Source organism: Phascolarctos cinereus, unplaced genomic scaffold (assembly GCF_003287225.1).
Source record: "Phascolarctos cinereus isolate Bilbo 61053 unplaced genomic scaffold, phaCin_HiC Scaffold_5;HRSCAF=322, whole genome shotgun sequence".
NCBI lineage: Eukaryota > Metazoa > Chordata > Mammalia > Diprotodontia > Phascolarctidae > Phascolarctos > Phascolarctos cinereus.
The window spans coordinates 418,508,449-418,533,316 of record NW_027555958.1 but is presented as its reverse complement, the minus strand read 5'-3'; the positions used below and the strand labels follow the sequence as shown (position 1 = coordinate 418,533,316).

Genomic DNA, 24,868 nt, shown 5'->3' with positions numbered 1-24,868 from the left:
AAAAAGTATTTTTATGTACACACAAAAGAAAGGAAAAGGATTGCAATGGTTCTCTTCCTCATTTCCTCCCTTCACCAGATTTTTGGCCCCTGCATTCCATTGTTTCCAGTCCATCTGAAGATAGGTGAATTTACAATTATCTTTCCTCTGATGCCTCCCTCTTCAAAGAATCACAGAATTGGAAAGGACCTTAGCAGTGTACCTAGTTCTATGCATACTAGCCAAAGAGGCAGAACCCCTGACCTCTTGAGGTTGCCCAATATTAGCAAGTCTGTCCTGACTTAAATCCTAAATTTGTCCCCTAAATTCTCATTTCCTGCTTAGTTCTTTCTGCCTTCTGAGGCCAAACAAAACAAACCCTAACCATCTTCCAAGTTAGTCCTTCAGATAACTTGTAGAACTCTCTTGAACCCTGAATCTTTCCTCTGGGATGACCATCCCCAGTTCCTTGAACCAATCCTCATACAAGGTTGTGACTATCCTATGCCACCTCTAGATATTCTCCAACTTATTAGCATTCTTCCTATTATTTGGTTCCCAGAATTGAACATAGTATTTAATAAAAGAAAACAAACTACAATAAAGGAATTAGCTTCTCTTTATTCCTGGAAGCTGTCCTTTATGCTGTATTCCAATATCATTAACTCTTCTGCTGCTATATCTAACTGAAATTTCAATTCACTAAAATTCTCCTTTTCTTCATCAGTATCATTCACACCATCAGAATTTCTTTCTTTTTTTTTTTAAGTGAAGCAATTGGGGTTAAGGGACTTGCCCAGAGTCACAAAGCTACGAAGTATTGTCTGACTGGGGCTGGATTTGAACTCAGGTCATCCTGACTCCTGGACCGGTGTACTATCTACTGTGCCACCTAGCTGTCCCAATTTATTTCATTTCTAAGAGCTTCCCCTTTCTCAATCTCTTTTCCCTTTAAGTCTTGGTTTATAATGGTACACTAATCTGGCATCTGTGAAAACACTTTGAAAATAAAAAGCTTTAGCCTAAAGCACATCCCGTGAAAAACTGTAATTTCTCCTACACAGATGATTTTCATCTTAAGTTCAGATAGCAGAGGTGAGATTTAGACTTTTTGCCCCTTGCATAAAATTCACTGTTTTCCAGTTCCAGTTTCTTCCTTTTATCTAAGGACACTCCAGACTAAAGTTAATTCAAACAACAGTACACTGCATTCAGTGATTTCCTACAGATTTCATCCTGACCTGTGGCAAGATGACTTTTTTCAGCTGCTCCTGAGTGAAGTACTTTGCATATGCATCTATGTGAGACAGAAGCACCATCCGGACATGTTCTTCATGAACTTCAAACAGCTTTAGAAGCACAGGGATCACTCGGGTTTGAAAGAGAGCTGGTGAAAGCAAACAGCCTGTCCGTTTTTCTCCCTGCTTATCTATAATTTTAAGAAAGGGTGATTGGTACAAAAGGGAAGACATTTCATTTTAATAAAAAGAAGCTATTGAGCTTAGTATAACTACACAAATAAAGCAAACTATAAAGGACAGTCCAAATTTTTCCCTGAGATAATCTGCCTTTCCTGTAATACACGTGACAATGGGCTCTGCTGGACTAACAGGCTTCTCCCCATCCTCCATTAAGGCTAGCCTGGTCATGCTCCTTCCAATTGTGAAATAAATAATGGATGTTAATGCCTAGCAGCTGTGCTCCTGCTTCTGACTTTGCATAGAGCAGAAAGTAGCAAATCAGATCATTTGCTGTCAGGTCTCCTTGTTGAGAAGAAAGATCATCATTCTTCAACAGACGTGAAAGGATAATGAAGGATGACATCAAAGCCTTGTCTCTGGGGAGAGAAAGGTCTGTGTACTTCTGGTAGGGAAGAAAGAGCAACTTTCAGTAGCCAGGACATATGTAACCCATGATCCATACCACAGAGCTTGGGACTTCTATAAATCAAGTTCAAACTTTGGAAGCTGTCTCCCAAATTACAGTTCTTTGGCTGGTTTTGCCTCCACTTATGAGTTTCCCCTGAGAATCTCACACTATAGCTCATGTCTAGATTGTCACAGAAGGTGCAAGTTCACAATAATGACAAGTATTTTCCATGATTACCTTTTTATTTCCGAGCTCTCAAAATCCTGTGTTGTCATCCTCCATTATCCTTTCATCTCTGATGAAGATGTAGGATGGCCTTTTCTCCTTAGTAAGGCCAATGCTTTCACCCTCTTGGGGGTAATTCTAACAAGTATTCAGTCATTACAGAATGTGGGAAAAGGAGTTATTGGCTCTCAAAATTGGCATGTAATAGGGGTCTATCTTTAAGACTGCTTAAAAAATGAAAATGGTCTTAGCCATTATTGTTAAAATATCCTGATATTACAGTATGATCATTATTCATCTTATGAAAGCAACTCTTTAAACGTTACTCATTTTTACACTTGAAATTTCTTTGGCGTTCTCTGACAATGTAGTTCTGGTTTCTGAGCTTTGCATGACATTGTGAAGTATCTTGAACTTTCAAGTTGGAAGTTCATGATAATTAGCTCCAGTTTTTCTATCATTGATGAAAAATCACCACCTTGCCAACAATATGAGGCTATTGTATCCACACTTGCTGTTAATGACGCTACAACTGTTTGGTGCTTGTGTAATTAATAGATAAAAAGAATTTTGCCTTATGTCAAAGTTCACCCTACTTAAAAAAAATTTACAGCAAGTACAGATGCAATTCATTATCATTGGCAGGGAAGACAAAGGCACTTAGAGGTGACATTAACTTTTCATCAATAATATAAGAACTGAGACTAATTGTCATCAACTTCCAACTTGTGAGTCCAAGTTTGCATTACAGTGTCATGCAGAAATCTCAACTACAGACTCATAATCACTGAAATTTGTACCTATCAAGAATGTTTAAAATATTCACCTTTCTTTGGACCAAGCAAGTGAGGAAGGAAACTCTTGACAGCTACTGGTTCTGCAAACACCAGTTGGTTAAGCAGTAGAGGGACCAACCTGGAAGCTATCAGTTCCTCTGACAAGCCACTGACTCTATCGAGCAGAAATCTACAGACCAAAAAAAGAGACTTCAGAAAGAGGTGGTGACATTTGTTCTACTCATTTAGGCTTTCACCTAAAAATTTCCTCCTTCCACCTGATGCCATCTGTGAAACATAGTTGTAGAAGAGCAACAGTCTGGTCCTTAAGGACTTTATGTTAAAAAAAAAAATACATGCCTGCTAGAGGCAAAGCAGGAGATTAGCCTTTATAAACACTTAAGTCCAGAAATGAAACAGGAAAAAATAACTGTTACCTTCTCTTCCTAATTGGTTACTTTCTAGTTAGAAAAAAAAAAAACTTCTTCAAATCTGACTAGATTAGGCTATAACTTCTTTTTTTTTTACAAGCCCAATATGAAAACTGAGTATAATTAAAGTACTGGCTTTAAGGTATAACAGAAAACCTACATCTCATCTCAAATATCCCTGGTCTACATGACGTAAGGACTTTAACATCTTAATTCCTTTTACTTACTTGAAAAATTCAGTTTTTTCTTCTTCACTCTTCAATGTTAAACTCTTCAGGAAATTCACAACTTCTAGGAAATCATTTCTACATACCAGAAAGGGAAAGGTTATGTTGGGGGTGGTGCCAAATAGAAACCACCAATCATCAGTTCCAATATCTTTCTCCCAGGTAATCACTACAGCTCAGATTAGGGGGCCTCCAGTATTTAGGGAGCTGAAGAAAATTCCCATCAAAAACAAACACAAAGGAAACTGAAAGGAAAGCCAGGACTTTCCGGATACAAGTTATTTCTCTGAACCTCATTTTTATTATTTGGAAAATGGAATAATCATAACACCTGCTCTGCCTACTTCACAGGGTTGATGCAAAGGATCAGATAAACATGTGAAAGGCACTTTACAAATGCAAAGTATTATTCATTAAATTTCTTTTCATTTGTAACTATTTCTTTAAGGACCTGCCTGTAGCTATCCTGCAAACTGACCAAGCACCGTCATAATTTGAGACCCCAGAGAAGCAGCCTGCATTTTTTAAATTCAGACCCTCAGAGTAGTGCTACCTGCTAAGTTAAAGAGAGCTAACTCTCCAAACCCTTAATTTTGTAGAATGAACTGAGTAGGAGGCTCTGTTTTCCCTTTCATTGCTCCCTGATGGCCTGTGCTAAGAGGATTATATTTTGGTCCTGTGTGTTTAACGGTCTCCAAACGGTATTAGTGGAAGGAGGCAATCAACAAGTACAATTAGGTTTCCTCACCTAAAGAAGTCATGAGACAGTAAGGTACAGAGTGCTGGCCGAACCTCTGGATCAGGGTTCAAGAGCATTGAGCGCAAGGTTTGCTGAAAGCCTGACAGACTATCCGCTGAAACTGAAATTCAGAGCCACAGTTAGTTTCCATTCCCATCTCCCCCATCCTATGTAGATAGCTCCCTCTATAACTGAAGGCTGATAGGTGGCAAAACACCAAAGTCCTGGCTTTTTGCTAGATGCCTCAATGTTGCAAAATGGATTAAAGCAAGAGAGGCTGTGTTAGAGCACAACACACCCTCCATTCTTGTGACCACTGTGTTACTCTGAATTTCTCTGATCTCACTTACATTCTATCAGTTATATACAAAAAGGTAGAAGAAGAGTCAGTGAACTTGAGAACTGTCAAAAACCTTAAACAACTGGAATGTTATGATTTAAAGGTTTTAGGTAATGATGCCTGCAACATTAGGAAGCACTGCTACTCATTAGTAGGAGTAGTAAGTAACCACTCCATTCTGGTAGTGTGTACAAAGCCCAGGTCAGTGAAGAGACTGACAAAACACAGACTAACAGTTGGGGGGGGGGTGGAAGAAGGAGGGAGAGAGAGAGAGACAGTGAGCGCGCGCATGCGCGCGTGTGTGTGTGTGTGTGTGTGTGTGTGTGTGTGTGTGTGTGTGTGTGTCCCCTAAAGTGTACATTCATAGACTAGGAACAGAAGACAACACAATAACCTTAAATGGCTGAGGCTAAAGGATGGAAACAAGAAAAAGGAAAACCAATGGCAAGATATAGCTATAAGAAATAAAAAGGGATTTGGTAAGAAGGAAAATCAAGAAAATTTCATCCTGGTCTATAGAGTTGTTTTGTTTTTTAGTTTTAAAAGTTTTACGTTTCTATCTCACTCTAATATTATCACTTACTGGTTAATTTTGAGTATTAATCCACGACTGTAGTTTTTGGGTCTTTCTACTCCAAACTGTGTGAACCACCCACAACATTAGCAGCTTGGTTGTCATGGTTTATATTTCCTACTTACTAATATGCAAAATAAGGAAACCTATGGCTTCCCACTATCAAAAATGCTATTAATTTCTACTCTAAAAGGGTATACTTTAGAATAAAAGGTTTCTTATGATGACTATAGATCAGACTCTCATTGGAAACCCATAAAGAATAGTATTACTACCTACCTATTTTGTGGAACCCGTAATGTAATCACAACTCACCTTGTTCACTTAAGATTGTGAGCAAATTTTCCACCATTATTCCAAATGAATAGGCATCTCGGGCATGTCCATTTGTCTTCAGCAAAGTTCTGAATTCTGCAGACTGAAAGTATTAGAGATCCTCAAGCCAGGATGTCTGCTTTGTATGAATCAGACACAAAATTTTTGCTGTAGTACTTTCACTACTGATTACAAAAGAATACTGCTTTAAATCCTATGTTAGAACCAGTCTGATTTATTTCAAAGCTAGCCAGAATCAATTAAAGGATTACACTGCCTACTCGATACCCTGAATATGTTCCTGCGGGGTTCTATAGGCATTATATAGAGAAATTATAAGAATGCAGCATAAAAACTATTTGCTTTAAAACTTATTACCAACAAGTATTCATTAAGTGTCTACTCTATGCCAAGGACTATGGTAGGTGGCTGGGCAAATAAATGAAGGAGCATATAGGCAGGAGCTTTGCAAAAAGTTTATAGGTAAACACTCCCCTTAGAGGAAGCATGACAACCATTATTCACATACATCTACAATTAGTCCCTAAAAAACAAGCCCACGTAGGTAGATGAGTGATTGGGGAAAGCCAAGTAGTAAGTGGTCTGGGAAAATTTCCCTAATTTGTGGCCTTTTATAAGATAGTACCAAAGGGACTTGGTTCAACAATTAGCCTACTCCAAGGTCTTTTAAATTTAAACATGATATAGGCATCAAGAAAAAAATCCTATCCCCTTTCTCTTCATCCTTAGTCCTAAGAGTTGGCCCCAGAAGCTATTTTAAGGCAAAGAGAAAAAAGGTAGCAACAACCCAATTAAAGTGAAATAAGAAGTATAAAGTATTTTTGTTGCTGTTGTTATTTTTAACTAAATAGACTTCCATCAATCCTAACAAGTCAACATACCTTTTCTTCAGGAGGCACAGATGCCTGGTCTCTCAACGACTGAATGCTTCTCAGAAACTGAGAGAAAAAAAAACCCCAATAGATCTGGGTCAGTACTTTAAATGCTCAGGGACATGTTTGGAGACCTGTTCTCATGCTAAGAAATGTGGGTAAAGCAATGAAAAAACAAGGAGCAATGATGAGTCTTCAACAACTTCTATAACCACTCAAATTAAAACCAGCTGAAGACACGACCATAACAGGTCCTTATTCAGCTGATCCTTTGGTACCCACAGGTGACCAAGTACAGCAAGGATCACAGACAACAAGGCTGGGAGATGAACCAGTAAGTATCAGGCATCCAGGCACTTTGCCAGGTGCTATGGAGAGAAAGACATTTTTTGCCATTGAAGCTTCTCTGCATCTCACTCTCCCATAAATTAGGTTAAGATATCATTTACCCTTACCCCTATCCTACCCTTGTGGAAGTAAAAGGATATTTACGGCATAAAGCTAGGCTGCCAATAAGCTTTCATTCATAAATTAATAATTTACTCTGTACCTGTGATGTTCCTAGTACCAAGCTAGGCCCTGTAAGAGTATATAAAAGAAGTTTCAGGCATGGCTGTATACTCGTATACATGATTATATAGTGACGAAGGTCACTATCTAACTGGGGAAAAACAACCAGTATACATAATAACAGTTATATAATGATTTATTATGAAACTATGGAGTTGTAATGTGAGTGCAAGAGGCGCTCTGAGAAAAGAAAGGGGTGCAGGCTAATGCCATCCTGGAGGAAGCAGGCCCACAACTAGTTCTGGAGGTTGAGGTTAGGCAAGCAGAAGGAAAAGAGAGCATTGCAGAGAGGGAAGACACGAGGAAAGGTGAGGATGCAGGAATAAGCACAGACTATTTGGGGAAAATGAACCGACCTGCATACAGAGCCAGAGCCCATTCAGGAGGGGCCTGAAAGCCACACAGGAATTTAGACTGAATACTCTGTAGGATCCATCAGCTAACTGGCATGAGAAAAAATAGCTTTAGGAAGATTAGTCTCACAACAGAATGAATTACAAGGGAAGAGATGAAGGCAGAGAGCCAAAATAGCTAGAGGAACCAGAGTAAAGCTGTTGCCATAAAAGATGAAAGAGCATGTTCTACCGGAAGAGTCCTAGCTCAAGAATCAGGTTTCAATTCTGTGACCTTGGGCAGGTCACTGGTTACCTCTCAGATGGACTAAGTTATCTTTAAAGTCCTTTTAGGTCTAAAATGATATTATCTTCTATGGTTAAGAACAGTTGGTCAGGAAAAAAAAATCTGCCTCTTAAGGGTACAGGTAGTTGGTAATTCCAAAGGAAAGACAATGGATGGAAATTAGGCCACTAAAGCTTATCATTGTTACTACAAAAAACCAAAATTGTACAAAACCCTCTAACAACCAGAAGCCTACTTGTCTCAATCCAACATAAAAGTCTATTCTGTGGCTCTTACCTCTGGTGTGGCTTCAGAGACCTTACAGACTGTTTCCATTCCTCCTAGCTTCCAGTGCCCATCCTCACTTACAAACACAGATGACAAACAGACATTGTTGTGCGTTAGGTTTCCCTAAAAAAAAGCACATGAGGATGGAAGACTGAAACAGCCATTTGTGCAATGAATGACCCGAATGATAAAGAAAACAGAATCACAGAAGGAGCCTCTGTTCTGAAATGAGCCTGCCTCCATTTAACTTAGTATATGCGTAGAAGTCAGTCAAATGACTGCACTGAGTGAAGGTTACAGAAGCGCTAGTGATGACACTAAGCCCAATTAAAAAGTGTTGCATTTTTATTAAACAGCAGTAATTCCCCCTTATTCTACTGCAATGACATGGCCTCAAAAAGTCAAACTGAATGTCTGCATATCTGACTAAAGAAGAATGGAAAAATGCTCCTTGCTGGTGAGAGGAGCCTCTGGACAGACAGTCTTAACTACCAGGGATTTTCTCAATAACCACAGACAGATTTATTTAATTTTCAGAAGAGCCAAGAGTATGTTTATTGCTTATTTGTAGGCCACCACAGACAATATTATCAAATGCATTCAAAGAAAAATTTTGTTATTCTTCTAAAGCTTTTCATTTCACAACTTTTTCCCCTTTCTTTTCCTTCTCACCTAACCACAGACCCTGGCCAACAAAGAGGGAAAAAAGAGCAAAAGCCTCAGGAAAGATGAAATAATAAGGGCGACTAGAAATGTTTACCAGAGCGGTTTGATAAAGACTGGATTAAAGGATTGTAGAAAGAATAAAGTCAAATAGACTGACAAGTGACAAGAACATACAGCAAGAACATATTCATTTTAAAAACCTAGAATTATTCCAGTAGATATGTTTTTGTTGTTATTCAGTTATTTTCAGTTGTGTCTGATTCTCTGTAACCCCATTTGGGGTTTTCTTAGCAAAGACACTGGAATGGTTTGTCATACAGCTGAGGAAACTGAAGCAAACAGGGTTAAGTGACTTGCCCAGGGTTATACAGCTAGTAACTCTCTGAGGTCAGATGTGACCTCAGGAAGATGAGTCTTCTGACTCCAGGCCCAGCACTGCACCACCTAGCTGCTCAAGTAGACATGATCACCCACTGGACCATTAACAACCCCCATTGTTACATAAACTCTTTAAATACATATTTAAAACATGCTTTTACACCAAAAGCCTGATGTGACATTATAGGAAAGCCATGGCTCTAACTGGTAGTAGAGAAAGCCAGATCTAGGGATGGCCTGCTTCATGTCATTACTTGGCTCTGCAAGGTACAGTGTTAAAGACAATATCCTGAGAAGCACTATCAGCAGTGATGCATTTCAGCCGATTTCAGCTGGATGTTATGCTTTAGCTAAGGACTTGGCTACAAATGCATTAATAATGTTATTGCAAAACAATGACAGCTGGGAGAACCAAAGTCACACAGGTTATGCCTGTGTCAAAAAGAGTCTGATGTGTGTAGATGTATCTCATATCTACTTTCTGCCATGTATGACCGTGACACTGACCAGCACATCATGTAATGTCTCTGGATCTCTGTTTTCTCACTGGTAGCTAAAACAAAGGAACCAAACTAGATGGAGTATGAAGTTTGTTCTGGCTCTAAAAAATCTGATTCCTATAATGTTTGAAACTGCAAGGAACTGTCAAGAACTTCGTGTTGCAAGACTCCTGATAACAAAGCAAATAGAACCAAGTAGCAGAAGCACTTTCACAGAGCCCCTTCAGTAGTAATCACTAGTGAAAAGAGCACAAGATTAAGTCATCTGAAATTATAAGTAAGGCACCATGAGGCTGTGCAAAGGGCTCTGGATCGGGAGCCAGAGGGCCTAGGTTCCGAATGCTCACTTCCTACCTGTGTGACCTTAGGGCGAGCCACCAATTCTGTACTTTCATTTTCTTATCTGTCAAACTAAATGACCTTTAAAGTCTCTTCCAACTCTAAATCTACAGTCCCACAAGATTGCTACCTGACTCTGGCCAGGTTGGTGGGATTGATACCCAACTCAGGCAGCTGGGCCTGATGGTCAGCCATTCCTCTCTTAAAGCACGTTGAGGACTGCCACGCATAAAACCAAGGTCTAGAAAGTAATGCCCAGTTATAAGTATTTTTAAATAAAAGCTGCTTGCTGTGTAGAATACACGAAACCATATTATCATTCTAAAAACAATGACCTAGACAGCATCCTGAGAGAGATCTATTAATAGCATGTCATATACCACCCAAAGGACCATTTCTCAGAAGGCTGGGGCTCTGCTAACTTCATAAGTGCTTAATACTCACTCTGTCGTGAAGGAAAATGAGAGCCAGCAGCACATCATAGATGCCAGCACAGAGCTCGGCGGCAGACAGCGCTTCCAGAGCCACACCGAGAGGCTGCACTCTTTCAGTGACCAGGTGGACACCGCTGGTGTCCACAGTGCAAGACAGGAACCGCAGTAAGCAGGGATGGCGCAGGGTCTTTAAATGCTTGAAGAGACAGAAGGGGAAGAGAGAGGAGAGGATTGTAAACTTTAAACTCATTTCATTGTCAGATCATTCTGCAATCACAGATTGGAGTCAATATAATCAGATGACACAGAAGAGATCAAGTGAATTGTCAGCCAAGAGTCTTGGATTCTGGTGATCCACATACAGTTTTGTGGACAGACAAAAAGTGCTTTCGGCTCCTTGGTTAGTCCATACTGGGCATTTAGGTAGCACAGTGAATAGAGCGCTGGGCCTGGAGTCAAGAAGACTCATCTTTCTGAGTTCAAATCTAGCCTCACTTACTAGCTGTGTGACCCTAGGCAAGTCACTTAACGCTGTTTGCCTCAGTTTCCTCATCTGTAAAATGAGCTGGAGAAGAAAATGGCAAACATCCCAGTGTCTCTGCCAAGAAAACCCCAAATGGAGTCATAAAGAGTCTGACATGACTGTAAAAAAAAAAAACCCCAACAACAACAAATAGTTAGATCTCCATCACAGAGTTATTGCATAACCTCAAGAAGTGGTACCATGGACCATGGAAAAAGCACTGGCTCTAGAGTCAGAAAACCTGGGTTTAAATCCTGCCTCCAGTACTTACCTGTGTGACCCTGAGCAAATCACCACCTCCTCTGGCCTCAGTTTCCTCACCTGTTAAATGGAATTGTGCTAGGTGGCCTATGAGGTCCCTTCCAGCCCTAGATCTAGGATCCTATGATATTTACTTTTCTCAATTCTAGTTTAATGCCAGGGACATTCACTGCTTCTATTAAAAAATGTTAAAAGACCAGAGCAGGGCTTTGTGGCCTCTAGGCCATATTTGGCCCTCAAGGTCCTTGGGTGTGGTCTTTTGCCTGAGCCCAAGTTTTACAGAACAAATCCTTTTATTAAGGGGATTTGTTTGTTAAGTTTGGTTCAGTCAAAAGGCACACTTGAGGACCTAGAGGGTCAGCAGTTACACACACCTACTCGCTCCGGCTGCTGGTTGGTTGATTGCTGTCCTTTGCTCTTGAAGAGGACCAAAATGAAATCACTATGTCAGGGTCAAGGTACAGTGTGTCCAGCTGTGGCTAATCAGACCAAGACAAGCTTAGAAGGCTCTGCCTTCTGAGGCAGGTCAGGCACAAATAATCCCTGTGAACATTTGGGGAACAGATGTCTCTAAATTTGTGGATCGTGCTTTTCTTTGGAGCTACCATAATCATGCTTTGTTCATAGACCACAGCACCTTCTTCAGAGAGACCTTGGAAAGTGTTCTTGTATCGCTTCTTCTGACCTCCACGTGAGCACTTGGCTTGTGTGAGTTCTCCATAAAATAGTCTTTTTTTGGCCAATGGCATTTGGCATTCAGACAACATGGCCAAGCCCATCAGAGCTGCATTCTCTGCCGTAGAGTCTGAATGTTTCACAGTTCAGCTTGAGAGGACCTCAGTGTCTAATACCTTATCTTGCCAGGTGATCTTCAGAATCTTCCTAAGACAATTCAAATGGAAACAATTCAGTTTTCTGGCATGGTGCTGGTATAATGCCCAGCCTCCACAGGCATACAACAATGAGATCAGCACAGTGGCTCTGTAGAACTTCAGTTTGGAAAGCAGCCTAATGCCTCTCTTCTCCCATACTTTGCTTTGGAGTCTTCCAAACACTGAGCTAGCTCTGGCAACGTGTACATCAACCTCATCATCTATGTGTACATCCCCGGACACTGCCAAGGTAAATGAACTTATCCACAGCGTTCAAAATTCCTCCATTTGCTGTAACTGATAGTTCCATTCATGGGCTGGTGGAGAACCTCTGTTTTCTTGTTAATTTTAAAGCCAAAATTACTGCAAGCAGCAGGGAATCTATCGACACTTTGCTGTATCTTAGCCTCCGAGGCTGCAATGAGTACATAATCATCTATGAACAAAAAGTCCACCGAGTCTCCATCCACTTTAGTCTTGACTTGTAACCTTTTTAAGTCAAATAATCTATTGTCAGTGTAATAGCTGACTTCGATGCCATCTTCACTCTCGACGAAGGCATCTGATAGTGTTGCTGAAAACATCACGCTAAAAAGCACGGGAGCAAGCACACAGCCCTGTCATCGATAACGGAAAGCGCGACAGCATTGTCCATTATCAGAACCTAGGCAAGTATGCACTTTTGTTTAAAAATGTGTTAAAGACTCATTATTAGTTGCTAATTACTGTTTAAATCTATAAGAGAGAGCTGTAGAGTTTAAGGAAATGAACAATATCAAAGCCAGGATGGAGTCTCTGCCCCCCAAAAGTTTACTATGTTACAGAACAGCATGAAACCAACACAGGTGTGAGGAGTTGTTTAAAAATTTTATGTGCATGAGACACAATACAGAAAGTTGATAGACCTGGAAGGGTCCTAAGAGGTCATCTAGTCCAATCTCATCATTTTACATTTAAAGAAACTGAGACCCAAAGAGGTTAAGTAAGGGTCACAGAGTCACAGACAGGAAGCCAGGATTCAAAGTCAGGTCCACTGATTCACAATCCAGAGTGCTTGCCAGGGGGTCACACAGTATCCACTAATGTTGTTAGTATTGCATCATCTGTGACACCAGAGTGGATTCATCTGTTACACTTGGTGATATCCTCAGTTAAAAAGGAGCGATAGGGGCAGCTAGGTGGCACAGTGGATAGATAGAGCACCGGCCCTGAAGTCAGGAGGACCTGAGTTCAAATCCAGCCTCATACTAAACACTTGACACTTACTAGCTGTGTGACCCTGGGCAAGTCACTTAACCCCAACTGCCTAAGAAAAAAAAAAGCAATAGTAATAATAGCTAACATTCTCTATCACATGGAGGTTTGTGAAATATTTTACATGCACGGTTTCATTTGATCCTCACAGCAGCTCTGAGGTAGGTGCTATTATTCCCACTTAGGACACTGAAGCTGAGGAGTTGGGTGCCCAGGCCCACCTAGTTTCAGAGGGTCTGAGATGGGATTCAGACTCAGGTCTCTATACGTCACTAAGCTGGCTTGAGAGCTACTGTCCTAGCATGTGATGATAATAGTAACAGTAACATTTATATTGTACTTTAAGGTTTGTAAAGTCAGATGCAGTCTGATATTATCTCATTTGATCTTCAGTGGTGTTCTTCTTTCCACTGCTATTAAAATTCAGATCACCTAGATCTGAAGCATTAGAATAGACGCTCATTAAGGACAAGGCTGTTGAATTTTGGTATCTGAATCCCCTCTACCTAGCACAGTGCTTTGCCCTAGAAATGAGGAAGTGAGGGGAGGATATGGGAAAGGAGACACCAGACCTCGTATTTCATTGGTATAGGGAACTCTTGGTAAAGAAATTCCCTGTACCTTTGCAGATACGAATCTGCTTTGCAAAATACAGTCTTAAGAGAATTGGCCTGGAGCATTAAGACATAAAGCAACTTTTCCAGGGCCAGCATCAGTTATATATGAAACGTAGGATGTGAATCCAGGTCTTGGTCCTGAGGCCAGCTTTCTACTATGCCACAATTCCTCCCCTTGCATACAGCAGACTAAAATTTAACACGTGTTTTGGGGCTCAATTTGGTTCCTAGTTCTGTTTTGCTTTTGTGACCTTGGGAAAGTCACTTGGTACGTAAGCTTTAATTTCTTCCATAAAAAAGGGAATACCATTTGCACTAACTATGTCTACATACTACTTGGTTTTCAATGAGCATGAAACAAGTTGTCAACGAATTTCTTTCTCCCACATTTTAAAAACTAGATCACAGCAGCACTGTTTGGGGACCATCCATTTAAGGGACACATCTTTTCTTTTCTTTCTTTTTTCTTTTTTTAATTTTTTTGCTTTTAGGCAGTTGGGGTTAAGTGACTTGCCCAGGGTCACACAGCTAGTAAGTGTTAAGTGTTTGTTCTGAGGTCATATTTGAACTCAGGTGCTCCTGACTTCAAGGCCAGTGCTCTATCCACTGCGCCACCTAGCTGCAAGGGATACATCTTTTCAAACCAAGGGTACATAACGTCACAGACTCTCAGAGTTGCAGAGACCTCAAAGAACACCTATTCCAATCTATACAAGAATAGGGATCCTCTCCACAATAAATCTAGATGTCTAGTGGGGTGGAACCCACTAAAGGCAAACCATTTCATTCTGCATGGATAGCTCTTTTCTTCTCCAGGCTAGCCATCCCCAGATGCTTCAACCAAACCTCACAGGCCATTTTCTTGAGGACCTTCACCTTGCTAGTTCCCTTCCTCTGGAAGCTTATCAATGTCTTTTCCAAAATGTGGTACCCAGAACTGAATGAGGTACTTCAGGCACAATCTGACCAGGGCAGAAGACAGTAGGACCATCATCACCTCCCTAGGCCTAGACTCCCCAAGGCTTCCCTGAGATCACATCAGCTTTCTGGGCTGCCACATCACTGCTGACACATGGTAAGCCTTCATTCTATACAAACACCATATCTTATTTTTTCAAACTCACGTCTAACCGTGCCTCCCTCTTTTTGGATTTGTTAAAATGATTTTTTTTCAATTAAAGTATAAGACTTTAATTTTTCCCCTGTTAAATTTCATCTTCTTATATTCAGCCCAGTGTTCTAACTTATCAAGATCTTTTTGAATCTTGACTGTCATTCCAACATGTTAACTATTCTTCCTAGCTTTGAGTCATCTGCAAATCTGGTAATCGTGCCTTCTTTGCTTTTGTCTAATTCAATATTAAAAAAAAAAAGTTAAACAGTGCAGAGCCAAGAACATTTCCCTAAGACAGTCTACTAGAAAATGCCTTTCAAGTTGGCCATTAAACTATGTATGACCACTCTGGGTCGATGATTCCATTCTAAATACACCTAACAGTAGTACTACCATTTCACCTTTTCCACAAGATAAGCATGAGAGACTCTGTCAAGTGCTTTCCTGAAATCCAGGAAAATTAGCCATAGCATTCTTTTGATCTCAATTGGTAAGTGTGGCATATCAGTCCTTGTCCTTTAACTCAAGTCAGTGTTTCTTCTGAGTTGTACCTGACTTCTCTACAGCCTCTGATACTATCGATCATCCTCTTCTCCTTGACACTCTCTTCACACAGCTTTCATGACACTAATCTGGTTTTCTCCTATTTGCTAGAATACTTCTGAGTCTCTTTTGCTGAATCTTTATCCAAGTCATGTCCACTAACTGTGGGTATGGCCTCCAAGGTTCTGTTCTGGGCTCTCTTTTCTCCCTCTGTACTATTCTGCGTGGTGATCTCCCATGGATTCAATTATTATTTGTATGCTGATGATTCTCAGATCTACTTATCCAGCCCTAACCTCTCTCCAAACCTCCATACTCACATTGCAAACTGCCTTTTAGACATTTTAAAACTCAACATGTCCCAAACTGAGCTCACTCTTTCCCCCTAAGCCCTCCTCTTTCCTAACTTCCATGTTACTCTTGAGGGTACCACAGTCACCAGGGCTTACAATCTCAGTGTCCTCACTTCCACTCCCCATATCGCGTCAGCTGTCATGTTCTCTTCATTCTGCCTTCCGGACACTTCCTGCAGGTGGTCTCTCCTCTCCTTTGATACTACCACTCGCTGGTGTAGACCCTCGCCACCTCACACCGGAATTATTACAACACACTCTTTTGATTAGTCTTCATGCACTGTCTTTCCTCATTCCAGTCTGCCACAGCTGACCGTGACATTTCCCTATTCAAGAAACTTCAATGGCTCTCCATTACTTTTGGGATCAAGCGTAGAAATCTGTTTGGTATTCGAAGCCCTTCACAATCTGAGCCCCTTCCCCCCTTCCCAGTCTTCTTACACCTTACTCGCCCCACCCCACCCCCCAACATACTTGAAATCCAATGACACCAGTCTGCTAGCTCTTCCCTAAGACAATCCGTCTCCTGACACTGCATTTTCACTGGCTCTCCCTTATGCCCAGAATCCTCTCTCTTATTTCCATCTCCTAACTGTTCTGATTTCCTTCAAGTCCCAGCTCTCCTTTCATAAGAATTTCTTGGCCTCCCTTAATGCTAGTGCCTCCCCTCTGTCAGTTATCCCCAATTTATTTCTACATAGCTGTTTGTATGTTCTTTCTCTTAATAGACTGTGAGATCCTTGAGAAAAGGGACTTTTTTCCTTTTTTTGTATCCCCGGCTGCATATTTGCACAATACCTACACATAGGAGAGGCAAGGACCCTCTCGACCCTGAAAGTCTTGTGGAATGACATGGTGAAGAGCCCTTTCAACCCACAAACACACAGTGGTAGAGCTGTCTTCTCTCTGCTCTCTCCATATCTACTGCCTTTTCCTCACTGCCTGTAAACATGCCCAAGTCTTTCTAATCCTTAAAGAACTTTTACTTGATCCTGCTACATCAATCTCTCCCTCAACTTCATTTCACAGCCAGAATCCTAAAACAAATCTCTTACCCTAATCTCTCACTTCTCAAAACCTTCAATCTACCTTCTGATCTTACTGTAATTACTGTGTCTTAAATGCTAAATCCAAGACTTTTCTCCTCAGTCCTCATCCTTCTAGACCTCACCACAATATCTGACACTTTTTTTGTTGTTGTTTTAGGCAATTGGGGTTAAGTGACTTGCCCAAGGTCACACAGCTACTGTCAACTGTTTGGTCTGAGGGCAGATTTGAACTCAGGTCCTCCTGACTTCAGGGCTGGTACTCTATCCACTGTGCCACCACCTAGCTGCCCCCAATATCTGATGCTCTTAAACACCTTTTTATGTTGAATAGTTTTCATGACACTACTCTATCCTGGTTTCTTCTTTGACTTGAATGTCTTCTGTATCACTGTCCACATTCTGCCCTCAACAGTACGTGTATTCCAAGACTTTGTCCTGGGCCCACTTCTGTCTCTATGCCCTGTCTTGGTGGTGTCGTCATCCTTCATGGATTCAATGATCGTCTCTATGAAAATGACTCCCAAATCTAGATATCAATCTCTTATCTCTCTCTCAAGTTCCAGGCCATTCTATCACCAGCAACCTACTGGACATCTTCCTTGGGCACCTCAAGCTTAACAAATCCATCCTCCACTCCTCTAATTTCTGTTGAGGATATCACCAGCTTTCTAGTGACCTAACTGTGTCATCATTGCCTCTGCCTCACCCTCTATAGATGACTGATCAGCGGTCATGTCTGGTCAGTTTCATCTCAACTTTTTCTGCATTCGTTACAAATCTCTACATTTTCACAATGACCATGACAGTTCAAGTCCCCATTCCCTCTCACCTAAATTATTGCAATAGCCTTCAATTAGCCTCCCAATTTCCAGGTTCTAACCTGTACAATCCATCCTCCACACAAGTACCAAAGTAACTTCAGAAGGCACAAGTCTGTCACTATTATGCTGCTCAAGGATCTTTGATGTATTTTATTCACACGGCCATCAGCAGCCAAACTCTCTAGCTTGGTACTCAAAAGCCCCTGACAATTGGGGTCCAGTCTGTTTTTCCATTGTTTCTCATTACTTCATGTATTCAACATTCCAGCCAAATTTGGCACTCCATCTCCTACTATATGCCTTTGCCTGGGCTGTCTCCCACATATCCAAAATGCATGCTAATCCTCAAAAAATCCCTAGCTTCTTGCAAAACTCAGCTCATGTGCTGCTTACCAGAAACCTTTCCAGATCCTCCAATTGTTATGGTTCCCTCCACATTCACATGATTATGTATCGATTTAGCTGTTTATATGTTACATCATCAAAAACAGATTGTAAACTCTTTGAAAACAGAGACTGCTTCTTACACAGTGCCTTGAGGTTCAGACTAGATTGACCTCTAGGGTCCCTTCTAATTCTAAATCTATGATACAACCTCTATGGCTGCACGGTACATAGTTCTCAGGAACTGGTTTTCCAGATTTTCCAACGTGCAGATGACACAAAGCTGAGAGGAACAGCTGAGATAATGGAAGGATCCAAAGAGGTCCTTACAGGGCAGAGAACTAGGCTGAATCTAATAGGATAAAACTTAACAGAGATAAATATAGGATTTCACACTTCAGTTTTTTAAAAACTGATTTTCACAAGTATCAGAGATGGGGCGTGATTGAGGCATGATCAGACAGCATTTTATCTGAAAAGCTAAAATGTGATCTTAGGCAGCAGTAAAGAGATATAGCTTTTAAGAACAAGAAGGTAATCGTCCTAATGTGTATATGGATTGTGTGCCAGTTCTAAGTGCCAGAACTGAGGAAGGAAACTGTTAAACTGGAAAGGGTCCTAAGGCAGGCAGCCCAGCTGGTAAAATCAGAGCCATGCACATAAGGGTCAGCTGGAAGGGACCAGGGATGTTCAGTCAGGGGTAATGATGATAATTATTCAAACATGTGAAAGCTATGTAGAAGTGAAGGCATGTTCAGTTGGTCCCAGAAGGCCGAACAAGGTGAAAGAGACAAAATTAAGCTCCATGTCAGGCAAAACTTTCTAACAATTAGAAATACCCCCAAACAGGGTGAACCACCTGGAGGGGTTTCCCCTAACTGGAGATCTTCAAGAAGATGTTACTGGGGGAATCCATTTGCATATGAGTTGGACTAGATGGCTAATAAGGTCCATCCTAATTCTCAAATAAATTCTGTGATTCTTACCTGTGAAAAGCTGTAACCAAGCACTTTGATTGTGTCAAGACTTTGAAACTGAATGGAAATTCTGATTCCATTATTTTGGGGAGCTGATGGTTAGAAAAAGTTTTAGAATATGATAGCCAGATGATAAATATTACTGGCTGTAATCTATTTATAGACAGAGAGTTGTTAAAGAAAAATTAAAGGGAAGAGTCAATAGATGAGGCATATCCCATATTCTTCTGTTATCAGAGAGTACAACTGATTTGATATCATTTCAGATGTCTATAAACATTTGCACTGTGCTAGCTATATGTCCCCCAACTCCTAACTGATACAGAACACAGAACTACTAACAGCAACACTTGCTAGAAAAAGCAAGGGATCAGCATAGTATATGCTATGTGAAAACAAAAGTGTTGAAATTTCACATGAAAACTATTAGGAGTAGGACTATAAGATCAATGCTTTGTAGCTAGAAGGACCCTTGGAGATTATCTAGTCCACTGCCTTCATTTTACACATGAGGAAACAAAGGCCCAGAGAGGGGTGATGCTGATGCCAGCTACAGTGATGATAACACTGACGTAGTGCCTACCATGTGACAAGCACTATCTATGCTAAGCATTTTACAAACAGTATTGTATTTGATCCTCACAACAGCCCTGGTTGTTAAGTAACCAAAGTCACACAGATAGCAAGACCAAAAGCCAGAACTCCAGGGGAAAGTAGTAATTCAACTACAAGTAGTTCAGTGGTTCAGACGCAGGCAGTGAAATTGCTGAAGTCAAATGTTAACAAATCCCACATTTCTCAAGTGCCTATTACCTACTACAAAGATATTTAGACAGAATTTCATATTGTTCCTTTTCAGATGGTTCAGACTGAAACTTGTGAACTGGTACTCTTCCTATAGTTTGACATGGAAAAATCTAAAGAGTTGCTCAAGGAAAACAAACCTCTCCTTTTGCACATTTAAACTTAACTCTAGCCACAGCTGCTAAGATTTTGGTCTAAAGTCGTCATAAACATTTGAATAAGGACCTTCACTAGACCTAACTTGGTCAAAAGGCAGCTGCACCCATGTTACACCAAGCCATAGGGGGTAGCAGGAAGCCAGAATGAGTTCTGTACTAGGATTTTCCACAAGTGCCTTTGCAGAGCTACTCAGCTGATATTTAAAAGCCGTGATCATTCAAGAAAATAGGGCCTAAAGTTTCCACTTCCCCTGAAACAGCAATTCTACATTCATCGCAACATATACGGTAACACAGTAATAGTAGCTAACTACAGCAACAAGCTCCAGTTATGCCATGACAAAAGTAAGAGCTTTATAATTCCTCTTCATCTTTTCTCATAAATGGGTTTTATGAGTAATGTTATAAAAAAGGATTGTTCTATCTCGATAATATAATAGCAAACATACAGCTCATTTTTAATATCTTTACTGATAATGGAATAACCATATTCAAGTTTGACAATTTGTGCTAACATTATACCTTCCCAAGAAAGGGCCATGAAATATATGAATTTCAAATCCTTTTTTGGATATTTAGACAATTTGGGGCCACTTTTATGCATGTCATGGTTGTTTTTGCTAAAGACTCTAAACTGAAGCCAGTTATTTTGGTCATTCATAACTGAGATAAAAGCTAAGTTACAAAAACGCTTAACATGCAATTCTTCTTACTGCCCGTAGTCTGTTCCAAGAGGTAGGTATTCATTAAGTCATAAACCATTAATTTTGGAAAATACTCTTACCTTTGGTACAAACAGCAAATTCTCCTAAAGTTGTTTGTACAGATTCATACAGAAAAATACATTCATCTCTTTTACTGTATTTTAAAAAAGGAACTTCACACAAGGACACAATTTCCCTTTTTTCCCTCAAATCATGTGATTTAAAATAAAAGTAATGAACATTCCTAAATTTAGATGGATTCTTTAAAAATACATTGCAGTTTCAGAATGGATCTTAAAAAACACACAGACACAATACATAAAATAACTCCTGTTCCAAAGAGAGCCCTATTAGTTTCATAAACTCTGAAGTCACTGTAAAGAAAAAGTGAGACAAAAATAAATACTGTATAAATGCACTTTCATTTGACCCTCACAACAACCCTGTGAGGTAGGCAGGGTGGGCATTATCCTCCTTTTACAGATAAGAAAATAGAATCAAGTCATAATACTCAGACAACTAATAAATGGCCTACACAGGACCAGAACCTAGGTCTTCTGCTTTCACTCAAGAAGTACTATATCAGAAAATACTGGCATCCTGCGCTGAGGAGGGATGTCAATATACAATGCATTTTCCCCAACTTCTACCAAATTATTAACAATATCTAGTTTGGGGAGGAGGGGTATGTTTCACTAAAAAGATTACTTTGTTTTAATATAGATTACAGAATCCCAAATTTTACTATATCCTTGAAAGTACATCATAAAGTGGACTGTTATAAATTAGATCATGATTTCCCATAGCAACAACATTTTAATTAGGGGATTACATTCCTGACCAAAGACTTGGCATCAAATGAATCATATATAACAAATGATATAATGATAAAATCAAAGATACAACTACAAACTTCTTTGACTATTAAAAGCAGTAACACTATAATCAAAGTCCTATGTAATAGGCATAATTATACAAGGGATCTCAAATTATATGTAACATTTAAAAATGCAATTAAGTATCTAAAACAATGTGCTTGCTAAAGAAAATCAAATATTTAAGTAAATAATCTTGCTCACTTTAAAAATGTTTAATATTACATTTTTTGGAGAGATCATTCATTTAGCTTAGGTCTTTATAAAAAAAGCCGTCCAGGGATGTTTGCTTTTTCCTCTAGAAAAACTTCACTGTAACACACAAAGGCATTCCGAATCATTTTAATGACTATGGAGTTTCATTCAGAGATGGGATAAGTTCCCTGGAGATGACATACTGGTATACTGATAAACTGCTGAATAAGTTAAAATAAGTGGTAAAAAGTAAAATATAGATGACCCTTTCACCCTTTGCAATTTAGGCTCCAAAGTTTCCAAGGCAAATAGTTTCCATTTCTACTTTCAACAATAAATTAAATTTGCAAAACATACTCATATTTCAACATTTCCCCTAAGACAGAGCAACTTGTTACTGTAACTAAGTAAAGTAAAATTAGCCTCTGAGAAATTTTCATTTAAAACCTCAAAAAAAGTAAATGACAAAATCAATCACATTGATTTTCATCAAGCTGCTTTATTGGGAGATTTTACTTGGCAACATCCCACCAGTTGGAGACATTCTCAAAAACTAATAATCATCAAGTTTTTAAAGGAGGCTATAAATAAAACCTCATTTACTTCAGAAAGAAATCTGTCCTTTCTTGGGTTCACGCTTTTTTTTTTCAATAGGAAATGATAATGAAGATATTAGCAGGTGCTGGTTATTAAGTAAAGTCACCTCCTCTACAGTACCTTGGCAGCTTTATTAACCTTGTCTTCCTTGTCTCTCTTGTATACAAAAACCGAGGCGAGCTTGCCATCTTGTAGCACGGCTGGGTAAACAAGCAGGCCAGCAGGGAGGCTAAAGGGTGGCTCTTGAAGGGTATAGCTCTTCAGAGCACTGCTCTCTGATCCCATCCCTTGAGCAGTGAAGCTGGGGTGACGTTTCTTCTCAGAAACACAGACCTAAAAGAGGAGAGGAGATTTCCAGAAACATGAAATCCACCTGTACATCAGGCAAGAGAACAGAAGACTCATCCCAGAGAATGGAATTGCAGGTGTTTAAAAGAGTCTCTCCTTGGGGCTTTTCAGAACCCTTTGAACCTTGGACAGTTGTCATTAAAAAGTAAGTGCTCAGCAATGAGCCATATCCCAGACTGAGAGCTCTGGGGTAAGTTTCTTAGCACACACACCCAGGGAATCCTGTGTGGGAGGGCCCTGCAGAAATAAGGGAGTTTGTACTTCTCAGCCCATTCATTTCAGCAGATTTTAAAACAAGATCATCATTTCCATGCCAGCCCTCCAGATTTACCATTTTATCCGTCAACAAAGCATTTATTAAATGCCTACCATGTGCCGAGTAATATCCTAAGTGTTGGGGATATAAATGACAAAAGTAAGGCCCTCAAGGTGCTTACATTCTCCTGAGGGGACATAACACATTCATAGACAAAATTAAGTATAAGATATGTACAAAATAAATACAGTGAAGGGATGGTGGGGGGAGGGGGGCCAGGGGAACACCTAGGTCAGGCCTGGGCAGCCATGGTGCAGGTTGTGCAGGCCAGACCTAGGGGAATATAGAAATGATTCCGGAAAGGAGCTGGCGTCTCCAATATGTTTAGCAGTTTCCCAGAAATGGGGGACATCATTTATGCAAAGGTATGGGGACAGGAGAGGGACTGTCATATATGTGGAACAGCAAATAGGCCAGTTTGGCTGAAACACAGAGTGTATGAGAAGGAATAATAAGAAATATATCCATAAAGACTGACTGGGGACACATTATAAGAAGGGCTTTAAATGCCAGCATTTAGTTTAGCAACAAAGAACTGAAGCTTAAATGCCAGCATTTAATTTAGCAACAAAGAACTGAAGCTTCCAGACCAAGGGAGGGACATGGTAAAGCTCATGAATCAGAAATGTCAACCTGGCAACTGTGTAGTAGATGGATTGTAAAGGAAAGAGGCTGGATACTGGAATACCAATTAGGAATCTTGAGATAAGGATGGCTGGGCTATGAGAGAGAAGGAAACAGATGTGAGAGATGTTGAGGAGGTGGAATTGAGAAGATTTGACACAATACACGGGGGGGGGGATGAGAGTGAAGAGTTGAGAATGACTTCTATTTTATAAACCAAGGTGACAGGAAAAATGGTAGAACCATCAATCAAAACAGGTAAGTAAGAAACAGAACTTACTAGTTTTTGCCATGTTGAGTTTGAGATACCTAGAGGATATCTAGGAAGAGCTATCCAACAAGCAAATGGAGATGTAGGACCAGAACTCGGGAGAAAACTAAGCCTGGATACATAGCTCTATACCTGCATACAGCTGATAAGTGAACCCAGGGAAGCTTGGTGAGAGGGAGTATAAAGATGGATATGGAGGACCAGGAGAGCCACATGTCAGGGCACGACGTAGATTATGACTCTGCAACAGAGACCAAAAAGGACTTGAGAAAGTCCTGATGAGAAAAGGCCACTGAATTTAGCAACAAGGAGGTAATAAAGATAACAATACCAAATAAAACATGATTTAAGGAACTTACAGAGGTGTAATATAAAGTATGATACAAGGCCTGAGAGAAAAGATCATTTCCTAAAGGAGTAGGCCACTTGAGTGTGCTTTTTAAAGGATGAAATGGAATTTAACAGACAAAAATGGGTAGAGAGAGATTCCAAACATAAAGAACAGCTTGAGAAGAGACACAGAGAAAGGTGTGTTTGAAGGGTTAGGGGTACTGAGTCAACCAGAATACAGAGTACAGCGGAGGAGAGCTGGGTTAAATAGATAAGACTGAATACAGTGGTACCAGATTGTAGAAGGCTTCTAAATGCCAAACAAGAATGAACTCTTCTTGGGAGGTAATAATGAGTTTCACTTAAGATTTCTGAGCAGAGTGATCTGATAATATCTATGCAAGAGGACGAACTATGTGGCAGTACTGACAGCAATATTTAGGGTCAATCCAAAAAGGGAAAGAATGGAGGTGACAAACATGTTAGGAGGCTACTGCTACATCCAGGCACATAATAAGGAGGGTCTTTATCTGGGTGGTAATAGTAGATCAAAAGGCAAGAGATTCATGTAAATGATAGGACAGAAGCAAAATTAACAGAATTTCAGAATCAAATGAATATGAGATATGGGAGAGGGAAGAGTCAAAGGTTACTCTAACTCAGCTAAATACTGATTATATTGTCTCAGAACACATTTGCAAACAGATACACTTACCG

At 40.1% G+C, this 24,868-nt stretch overlaps 1 protein-coding gene across 5 annotated transcripts in view; it reads right to left on the bottom strand.

Moving 5' to 3' along the window:
* SCYL3 (SCY1 like pseudokinase 3) overlaps window positions 1-24,868 on the bottom strand; it is a 37,811-nt gene that overhangs the window by 3,913 nt on the left and 9,030 nt on the right. For 4 of the 5 annotated variants that reach the window (XR_013487370.1, XM_078156504.1, XM_020974680.2 and 1 more), the window contains exons 2-10: window positions 22,383-22,595; window positions 10,172-10,357; window positions 7,854-7,967; window positions 6,378-6,434; window positions 5,476-5,578; window positions 4,256-4,367; window positions 3,508-3,585; window positions 2,900-3,039; window positions 1,221-1,408 (exon numbers count right to left, since the gene is read on the bottom strand). Coding sequence is in view for 4 of the 5 variants with exons in the window: in XM_078156504.1 (XP_078012630.1) it covers window positions 1,221-1,408; window positions 2,900-3,039; window positions 3,508-3,585; window positions 4,256-4,367; window positions 5,476-5,578; window positions 6,378-6,434; window positions 7,854-7,967; window positions 10,172-10,357; window positions 22,383-22,547 (1,143 nt within the window). In the remaining variant the exon portion in view is untranslated. The remainder of the gene's footprint in view (window positions 1-1,220; window positions 1,409-2,899; window positions 3,040-3,507; window positions 3,586-4,255; window positions 4,368-5,475; window positions 5,579-6,377; window positions 6,435-7,853; window positions 7,968-10,171; window positions 10,358-22,382; window positions 22,596-24,868) is intronic. The other variant, XM_020974682.2, reaches the window with a different exon arrangement.